The 10,212-nt window shown below is 38.2% G+C and overlaps 1 protein-coding gene and 1 long non-coding RNA gene across 2 annotated transcripts in view; one reads left to right on the top strand and one right to left on the bottom strand.

The window, feature by feature from the left end:
• The window catches only part of TRPA1 (transient receptor potential cation channel subfamily A member 1), a 45,487-nt gene that overhangs the window by 7,974 nt on the left and 27,301 nt on the right, over positions 1–10,212 (top strand). The window contains exons 4-8 of the mRNA XM_023534605.1: positions 2,964–3,071; positions 5,961–6,069; positions 6,256–6,401; positions 6,872–7,008; positions 9,749–9,797. Of these exons, the coding sequence (XP_023390373.1) occupies positions 2,964–3,071; positions 5,961–6,069; positions 6,256–6,401; positions 6,872–7,008; positions 9,749–9,797 (549 nt within the window). The remainder of the gene's footprint in view (positions 1–2,963; positions 3,072–5,960; positions 6,070–6,255; positions 6,402–6,871; positions 7,009–9,748; positions 9,798–10,212) is intronic.
• On the bottom strand, positions 2,712–9,102 carry LOC111744095. The gene is made up of 3 exons (XR_002782000.1): positions 9,015–9,102; positions 8,776–8,919; positions 2,712–2,826 (listed from the first exon to the last, which is right to left on the bottom strand). It is a non-coding gene; the product is annotated as an uncharacterized LOC111744095 (long non-coding RNA).

Genomic DNA, 10,212 nt, shown 5'->3' with positions numbered 1-10,212 from the left:
GGGAGGCTGGCGAGTCCAAGATTAAGGCCCAGACAGATTCCATTTCTGGTGGGGGCCTGCTTCCTGTTTCGTAGATGGCCACTGTCTTGCTGTGTCCTCATGTGGTGGAAGGCGTGAGGGAGCTCTCTGGGTCTCAGTTATAAGGGCACTAATGCCATTCATGAGGGCTCCACGTTCATGACTTAATCACCTCCCAAAGGCCTCACTTCTTAATGCCATCGCATTGGGTGTTAGGATTTCGACAGATGAATTTTGAGACACAAAAACATTCGGTCCTTCATACCACTTCACAAACTACTAAATCACCAAAGAGCTCTCATGAGCTCCATGCTTCCTTCAGCCCCCTTCCCAGCCCCCTGAGTCTTTGGCCCCTTTACGCCAGGCACAGAAGGCATGATGGGAGCCCTCTTTCTGCTTTCCCGTCATACCTTGTATATAGCTCTGCCTTAATTCTTAGCACAGGGTATTGTAATCACATGTTCACTTGTTTCTCTCCCCCTCTGGCTGGTTATCCTTGAAGGAGGGACTGTGTATGTGACTCATCTCAAGATTTTGATGGCTCTTGAATGAATGAGTAAATGAATCGGAGTTCTGGCTCCGGGAGAGGGGAAGAGCTTAGGTATCATCACTTAAGGAGTCAAGGAGGTTATTGGAGAGGCATTCGCCAGTGGCCTGTTTGTTTTTTTAAGTGTCTGCATTGTTCATGAGCCGGATGCTGCTTCTATTATCACCTGGGGTGGGCCTAGTGACTACAAGGACATGCCCCCCCACTCCCCGCCCCCGCCAACCCCCAGAGATGTCCCATGGTATTTTTCCAAGGAACTCTTGGGCTTCCCCTGAAGGCTCTTTTCAGAAACAAATGCCCATTGACTTAATTAATCTTCGCTCTGAAAGTGTGATTTGGGAATTCACAGGCAGGTAACAGTTGAAAAGCTATTAATTAGAAATCAGAACCCTTCTGGCCAACAGGTACAGAAAAGTAGGTGTCACACAGAAAAAGAAAAGAGAGTTTCGAAATAATTCCAAAATGATTTATAAATTAGGGTGGCGGATATAACAAAGATTTTCCTGGGTGACACCAGAACAAGAAGAAACAGGATTATAAAAGAAATGACTGTTTCTACTTGGTCTTAACAGCCATAACTGCATCTAAAACATATTTTCAAACCCCTCTGCTTCACCTGAGATGGAGGGAATTCACCTGAGAAGGAGGAGGAATTCTGGAGCGTCTTCCTGTGAGCTTGCAAACAGCCTTCCTCTGCCCCGCCTCTCCCAGCTACGCTCATGGGTCGGGCCTCTACCCCTCCAGTTCTGGCCAGGGTAGAATGCTTTCCCATTGGTCAGTCAGCCTTTCCTCAGACCTTCCACCGCTGCCTATAAAAAAACCGTTACCTGGGGGCCACCTCAAGCTCTTGTAGACACTGGTGGTGTGCATAGTGTCCCCTGGGACACATTGTTGTGGTGAGAAGCGGGGGCTTGACTCTCAGTAGCCTGCAGGACTTAGTCCTTGGGCTTAACTCCGAAGTATCCAGTGGCCTGACCTTCCCATCAGGCTTCCGGGATTCTCATCAAAGGGACCTCCGGAGGCCTCACCCGAGAACCTGCAGACTTGCCCGGCCGCGAGTGAACGTGAAGTGGCAGCACAGTTTAGTTGCTCCCTCTGAGACCCCTGCCACATGTAACTTAACATGGCATTTTGAAAAATTGTGCTTATGGCTACATCACAGTAACACCCCGAAACGTGCTACAAATCTATGATGTACGATTCTCAGAGGGCGAAGAAAAAATATCTCTTCTCGTAGACTTGGGCGGGTTATTTTATGTGTGAATCTAGAGTTTGTTAAGAAAAGAACATGAAAGTGCCAAAAGTCTCATTTCCCCTTGTCCAGCAGTCATTTCCCTACATATTCGTACGTGCTAAAATCTCAGTTTAATTCATTTGCTGACACATTAGCACACATTCTGTTAAGAGGTGGTTCTGGTAGGAGATTGTCTGCTTTTTTTTTTTAAGTCCAGGTTTTTAAGAAACAGCTTGTTTTAATAAATTCTTTTTTAAAAAAATGTAATTACAAGCACATGTTACAATTTTATCATAGACTCGCTGCTAGAGACAAGGCCTCCAGTGGGCCGAGTCAAAGATTTCTCTCTTGGGAGAGACATTTCTATGAGATAATTACTGTTAGATTTAATATAAAATAAAGACTGGTTAAAGATCTGTAGGTTCTTGGCCAATAACCATCTGGAAGTCTACCAGGTAAGGGGGTTATAGGTCTTCAATTAAATTCCATCACAAAAATTGCTTAACTATTTTATCAGGAATGTTAATTTCTTACATCACAGGAAAGGTTTCTGTTCCAGACTATGTTCAAATTGAGTTAAGCTATGCCAGTGTTATAGGAAACTCTCTTTTCTTTACTGAAAAAAAAATAATAATAGAGTTTTAATGGACATTTCCCAGAATACTTGCAATCTAGATAAAAGAAAAATGACTAGAAGAGGAATAAAAAACCAAAAACACTTCTTCCTCCTTCCCCTCCCCCCTCCTTCCTTTCTCTCCTTTCTTTCTCTCCCTTCCCCCTCCCCAACCCACACACTCCAAATGCCTCCACAGATTTATTTTCTTGAGGATATTAGTTGACATAGCTCACCTGATGCAAGTGAAAAATATTAAGTCAGCTACGTTAACTAGTGTCTACAGTTCTTACCCTGTGTCCAGTTCCACAGCTCCATATTGCCTCAGTTTGGTGCGATATAGAAATTGCCCATTATCTCTCTATTTGAGAAATGTATGTGGTACCCACGACGAGCAAGGTTCAGTGCCAGATCCTGTGGGAGAGGGATGGAGGAAGATGGGTGAGAACACGGTCCCTGGCATCCGAGAGCTCATAACCTAGTGGGAGACGAGGACCCTGTCTGGGAACCTCCAGGTTAACTTTTGACAATTGTGCCCTTCTTCTGTGTAGGTCTTGACCGAGCACAGCAGTACAGACACTAATTTGGAAGGAGAAAATGGAAACACAGCTCTGCTAATTGCATGCTTCCAAGATAATAGTGAAGCAATGCAGATGTTGGTTTGTATTTCAATCATGTTTTTTCTGTTTTCCTTTTCATTAGCACAACGTAAACTGCTGTTATTTACAACGCTCGGTTTCTCTTAGCAAAATATAAAATACAGAAAATGTCACGGCAAAAGTTCTGTGTGTTTTTATAAATGTACATATCCCTTAAATCTTAAATGAATCTGAGATTGCTTGCAGAAGACTAGCAGGAAGGCATGAAAGAATAAAGAAAACACGAGAAGATCAAAGTGAAAATAAAGCATAGACCGGAAAAATTAACACAAAACTAGTGGTCAGGGGAGAGTATAAAATACAAAGTATAATAGCCTGTATGTTCATAAAAGTGGATCATACATTTGACTCTGAGCTTCTGAATAAGTCCAGGGAAAGATATAGTAAATGGCAGACTTATTGTCGGGCCCATAAAATAAAAGCCAAGAGAAACATAGTCATTCGTATTGCCCTGACAAGAAGAAATTGTTGCTTGGGTTCTCAAAAAAAAGGAGCCCTGTGTGACAATAACAACTAGGGTCCTTAGCCACAGCACTAAAATTGGGGTCAGCCTCCTCTCTGTGGTGAGATTTCCTGGGGAGATCCAGTGGAACCCTGATCTTGCCTATCTAAAGGACTGACTCCTGCCCCTTCTGGTGTGGTCCTAGGATTCCAGTAAATAGTTTTCTTTCAAATAGCCCTTAATCACTTGTATGTTATTCAAGCCATTTTCTATATTTTTACCTCTTAATTTTCCCTCTCCATCTTCCCAAAGAATAGGAAAATGAAATAAAAAAACTTTTAAAATAGCTTCCTAATATTTAAATTTACAAATATGTTCTAACATATTTACTGGATGTCTTGGAGGAAAATGCATATTCTTATAAGCTGTCATGATTGGACCAAAAAGAGAATAAAAATAAATTAACTAGCAAACCAAGAATTCAGAAAAGAGCCTCAAATAAACCAAAAGAAAATTTTGGAATAAATAAATGGTAAAGTTGAAAAAAAAAATATACTAATTTTGGAATTATTCGATAAATCAAGAGTTATTTCTTGGGAAAAGATAATAGACAAAGATTTGTGAGTCTAACTAAAACAGAAGAGGACAAAGCACAAATAAATAAGCAAAATTAGAAATAAGAAAGGGATATGCTGGTAATTTTTAAATGACAAACTATCAGTATGCATAATCCTGTCCTAAAACATTTGAAAATCCTTTTCTAAATGGATTAATAGCTAAAAGTAATTAAAATTCCAAAATTAAAAAATTAAAGATTTGTAGGGAACCATAATACATTTTTAAAAGTGCCTTATCAAAGCTCTGGAGCCAGCTAATATTACACGCTGTTATGGATTTTCCAAGTTCTTTCAAACTTTTAAGGATTCTGTTCCTATTTCAGGTTACCTTCTTATAGCACAAGAAAAGAGTGAGAATGTGCAGATTAATTTTATGAAGCAAAAATAATAATAATTTAAAAATTTGAGAGCCCCTCCCCAAAGAAAAATATAGATGCATTTCACCATATAACATAGATACAAAATCTTAAAAATCCTAGCAATTAATTTATGAAAATAATTAGAAGGGTAACACGAAATACATGTTAGCCTTATGCAGAGAATGTATAGATCGTTAGACATTGGATTGTAACACATCAATTGGCCTGAGCAGACAAAACATATGGTTATTTATTAAATCTACATATTTATATATCTTTAAACGAATATAAATTTTTCTATATTCTTACAAATCTATAAAGAAAAGACCACACTCCGTAGAAAATTGGCAAAGGGCACATAAAGTTTAATTGATTTTTCTGATAGTTAACATCTCTGAAACATGTTAAAACGAAGAGGTATCATTTTTTTCATCTCTTAAATTGGAAGGATGAAAAAATTTTTTGATATGCAGTGTTAGAGAAATTGTGATGAGTCGAAGATTTTGTTCCTGTGGGTGTAATTACTTTTTGATTCACTAATTCTAATTCTCGGAATACATCCCAAGGAGATAATTGAAGTGATCACTTATGTTAACATCAATGTTATATATGTTAGAGGGAAGAAGCTGAAAAAAATTTGAAATTCAATGAACAGGATTCATCGTATAAAGTTTTGTGTACCCCGAAATTCAACATGTACATAGTAAAATGATCTATTTAGAGAATGTTAGGTAAAAACTTTTTGAACAGTGTAGTCACACAGTATACACATAAAAATTACCTTTGCAAAGAAATAAGACAAAAAATATATTGTCTTCTAAAATGGAAACCGATGCTGTTAGGAGGCGAGAGTGCAGGTAATATTTGCTCCTTCATGCTTTTCTGCTTTTTCACAGTCTTCTCTTTAGTGATCATAAAAGGTTTTTAAAACAAAACTGAAGTCCAATGGTCTATAGAAAGTGATATTTGAAAATGATTGACTCAGAGGTCAAAGTAACATATGATTCAGTTCTTCTAACATCTTTTTAGTAGAGAACTTCCATTGGTGAAAATACCTGGTTTTCATAGTTAACAAAGTGCTGGTCTAATCATGTCTTAATTTTACATAAATGAAAGGAAAAGAAAATGGGTGTAGGTGGAGTCATGTTAATGTTTAAAAATATCTTATTAATCCCATTGAAAATGTGTTGACTTTAAGTCATCTGGGATATGAAGGCTGATGTTTTTGTATCTACATTGTTACCTCATCTTTGGGAAATATGAAGTCTCTCTATTTCAGACTCTCAGCCTAATTTCAAAATTCCAAAATCTTTCCTAGATTTCATATCATTTGAGGCTCTTCCGTATAGTTTTACATAGGCACGGAATAGTGAAATGGTCCGGGAGGGGCAGGTAGACTCTTGTCCGTCCTTGCCATATGGGTTTAACTTGTATCGTTTGACTTCTTTGTTGTTGTTATTTTTTCCTCCAGTTAAATAAAGGAGCAAAGGCTTGTAAAGCAAACAAATGGGGATATTTTCCTGTTCACCAGGCTGCCTTTTCGGGTGCCAAAAAATGCATGGAAATAATATTAAAGTATGGTGAGTACTGTTTCCTTCATCAAATACTATAAAGAAGCCTATCCTGGTGGATGTTATTAATTCGAAAAATATTTAATAGAATTTACACATGGGCTTTTATGTCAATCTAAACATCTCATTTTTTTTTCAAAAAAAATTCCTTTTATTTATAATATTTGTTATCTTGAATTTTATTTTCTTCTAAAGGTGACGAACATGGATATAACAGACAGTGTCATATTAACTTTGTGAATAATGGAAATGTGAGCCCTCTCCACATGGCAGTTCAAAGTGGTGACTTGGAAATGATTAAAATGTGCCTAGACAATGGTGCACAGTTGGAGCTGATGGAGGTAATTGTTCATATTCTACATGAGACTTTTATTTTAAAATTGTCATAAATTATTTTCCAAAATGCTTTATAGCTCTTCTACCATTAATTAGATTGACATAGATACTTCCTGCTGTTCATGCAGAAGCAGAACAAGAGAATATCCCAAATCTCGATCTATGTGTACGAGTTTGAGAGCTACCAGAAACAACGGCAAACACAAATACAGATCCCGTAAAGATAATGATACCACTAATGACAGCGGAAGTATTGTCAGCTGTCAAGAGCTGTCATTGCGAGGAAGCAAAATTGAGAACTATGGTTTTAATACTGACACTGTTCAGGACATGAAACTGTTTACTATTCATCATCTTAGATTCCACGTTGCTTGATTTTGTGGACCTGGGGGCAAAAAATCCCTCCCAGCTGCAACTAGGTTATAGTCCTGAATTGGGACCTAGGCATTGATTCTGGTGTCACAACTCTTTACAGAGCGGGAAGTGCACGGCCCTTCATTTGGCTGCCACCCAAGGAGCCACTGAGATTGTCAAGCTGATGATATCGTCCTATTCCGGGAGCAGCGACATTATTAACGCAGTGGACGGAAATCACGAGACGCTGCTTCACAGGCAACTTTCCATTCTGTGTAGACATTTTTAGTTTCCAGGTGTTAAATTATACCCTGCAAGAAGCACTTACACATCAGAGATTCCATAGTTCAAAAGGAAAGAGCAGAGATAGCAAAGATCCTATGGTTCAACTGGAAACTACATGCTCCTCTGAAGTCAAAGTAGAACACTAAAGAGATTTTCACAGAATAAAATCTCCAGCGGAGTGTTCTGTGTCAGCTCGGTACATTGGATATAGGCTCAAGATTAATTTCCTCTATGCTCAGGAGGTCGACATACATGGCTTTCCATGCCCTTTCTGATCTGTTCCAACTCCTCCTGTGTGTCTTATCCTCATTTTTAGAGAAGATAGCGAGCAGCTATATCTGGATGCTCCACTCTTCCCACTCTCTTCCTCTTTCTGCCCACTTCCACAATTACAGATCCATGTTTTCAAAACATATCATTTTAGGAAACGATAGCCAAGCTCCAAACGAGGTAAATATTTCTGTAGAGTTTAATGGAAGTACTCATCAGAGAAAAAAATCATCTAACTGTAGGTGTACTAAACACTAGGACAGGAAACAGGCAGTGTAGACTGAGAGTTCAATTCCTTTGGGAAGACAAGGACTAAATTCCCATGTGAGTAAAAGAGGTGGCTGAGATGAGCCTTCTCCGTCTCTGTCTCTCTGTCTCTCTCTCTCGCCCACACACAACACATATACACACACAGTCACACACAGCTGTGAGCTTGCTGGCAGTCTGGAAGGGCAGAAGAATCTACACTATCCCTCAGGGAAAAAAAAGCTCTAGCTACCAATATAAGATCTGGTTCTAAACTAGGAATGTGGGAGATGAGGGTACAACATCGGCAAAATCTCCAGGCACAGTGGGATATGCCCGGATAGAAAGGAACTCCCACTTAGAATGAGTTCGCAAACTAAAATTTCATAGCAAAACGGAAAACTTATAAAATACCACAAAATCAACAAAGGGCTACTTTACTTGCAAGGAAATAGAAATAATAGGGCAATCTGAAAATAATATTAAAATAAGGATATTTAAGACTCAGAAATTTAAAGGAATGAATAATTCGTTACATAATAAGTAGATTAAGATAAAAGATTATGAGAAACAAATTGGCATTTATGAATCAAAGATCATTTTATGAAAAAGATTTAGTTAGAAATCCTAAAAATGAAAAAAAAATAGCTTTTGAAATAAAACAAAAACTCAATAGACTAACCTCTAGACTGGAGATTCTTAAACTACTGCACATCAGAAGTATATGGGGAACTTGGAAAATCCCAATGTCAATTCATATCCCAGATTACATTAGAATCTTTGTATCAGGAATTAAAAACATCTCTTTGAGTGATCCCAGTATTTAACTAATTTAGAAATGCAGTTATTTGGGTATAGTTCAAGTGTCCATTTAGAACACAGCTTTAATATACAAACACGCATAAGAAGGAATTATTTTAGAAAAATAGATCCATCTACCTGACCCATAAGTATCCATAGCCTGATGACAACTCTAGCTAGACATACTCAGCTTGGATTGAAGCTGAAGATTTCTTGGACCAGTTCAGTCCAATGCTAATTAACCCAATACTGATCTAGAATCCTGGAATGACCTTCTAATAGCCAGTGACATTTGGAGTTTATATTGAGCTTCAAAGGAATTCAAAGGGCGAGAATTCCTGTTGTGACTTTTGTAGTATAAAGACCTCAATACATTGTTCTGGCTGAAACAACAAGTCAGCAGGGAGGGGGTTCCAGCCCTACCTGGCTATGTGACCTTGGCAAGTCCTTTAACCTCTTCGAGCCTCAGTGTCCAGTGCCACTGAAACTCTGCATTTCTGTCCAGACTCCCAGGTGGTGCTGATGCTGCTGGTCTGCAGCCCGCCCTTTGATTAGCAAAACTCCAGACTAGGGAGATAGAAGAAGAAATCAAATAGGGCCTTAACGTCATTTGTTTTCTAAAATTCATAAATGCACCTAACATAATTTAAATAAAATATAACCTCTTATGAATTTTGGGTGAAAACTGGCAAGCTGATTCCAAGATTTATATACAAAAGGCTCAGAACAGTTGAGATAATCTTGACTAGGAATAAAGACGTATGATCTGTAATAAGAAACAAAGTTTTAAATCATTAGTATTGACATTTGTTATGGTGATGCTTTAATATAGATTGAAAACTTTTATTTGCTTTATGAATTAACATCCTTATGACTGGCTGTGGGATAATACCAAAATGACTTCAGTTGTCCCTTTTTTTTTATTTTTGGCTTCATAAAAGTTTGGGAAAGCTAACTCTGTCTCGTTAACTTCTGCCGAAGAGGGGGCATTTTGAACCCCGCAGATGAGTTTTACATGGAACTTGCATGCAACTGCTGTACTTCCCCGTGGTCAGTGGTGATTACGCCCAGTTCTGTCATCTTTTATTTTAAGTTCCCAGGACAGACGTTACTGCTCACTGCAGAACAGCTTCATGACGATTTTACATGGAGAAAACAGGTTTACTAAAAGATGAGAGAGGAAATCTTGTGATGTGTTTGATGTTTCTCTATTATTATTACTTTGACAATGTTACCCTAAACAGAATCAATTATAGATTTTGAAAGGTTCTAAATTCTCTTGCATTTTATCATGTTATTAAGTGATCATTTAAATTGATTCTCTGAATATAGTAGCTTTATTTCATATATTTATATCAATAGTACCTTAATATTGCTTATAACTCTCTTTTTGCAGGGCCTCATTATTTGATCACCACGAACTAGCAGACTACTTAATTTCAGTGGTAATTATTCCATTGACCATTTTTTTAATTACTATTTACAGTTGAAAATCTTTTAATGGCGTAATATGAATTTGTAAAAGTAAACCAAATTTCGGTTTCTAGCTTATCAGCAAAAAAGTTTACCAGAAGATTGACACATTTACAAACAGAGGGTTGCGCGTGAATATACAATGGCCAGACTTCATTGGCATAAAGTTACAGGTCCCACAGTGCGCTTTCGATGCCCATATCGGTGTGTGGGGGTGGGTGGGAACATGGCAAAGAAAACTCTTATGTGAACCAGTCCTGGGTGTGTTAGGCTTGACAACTCCACTGATGCTTCTTCAGCACAAGTGGCTTTGAGGTGGAGGCAGGACAGTCAGTGCAGGTCACCTTCACAATTCATTGTAAGCATCAGTGCCATCTTTCAAACAAT

The sequence above is a fragment of the Pteropus vampyrus genome, unplaced genomic scaffold (assembly GCF_000151845.1).
Source record: "Pteropus vampyrus isolate Shadow unplaced genomic scaffold, Pvam_2.0 Scaffold127, whole genome shotgun sequence".
Lineage (NCBI taxonomy): Eukaryota > Metazoa > Chordata > Mammalia > Chiroptera > Pteropodidae > Pteropus > Pteropus vampyrus.
Note: the sequence above shows the minus strand (reverse complement) of the source record. Positions and strands in the feature narration are given on the sequence as shown.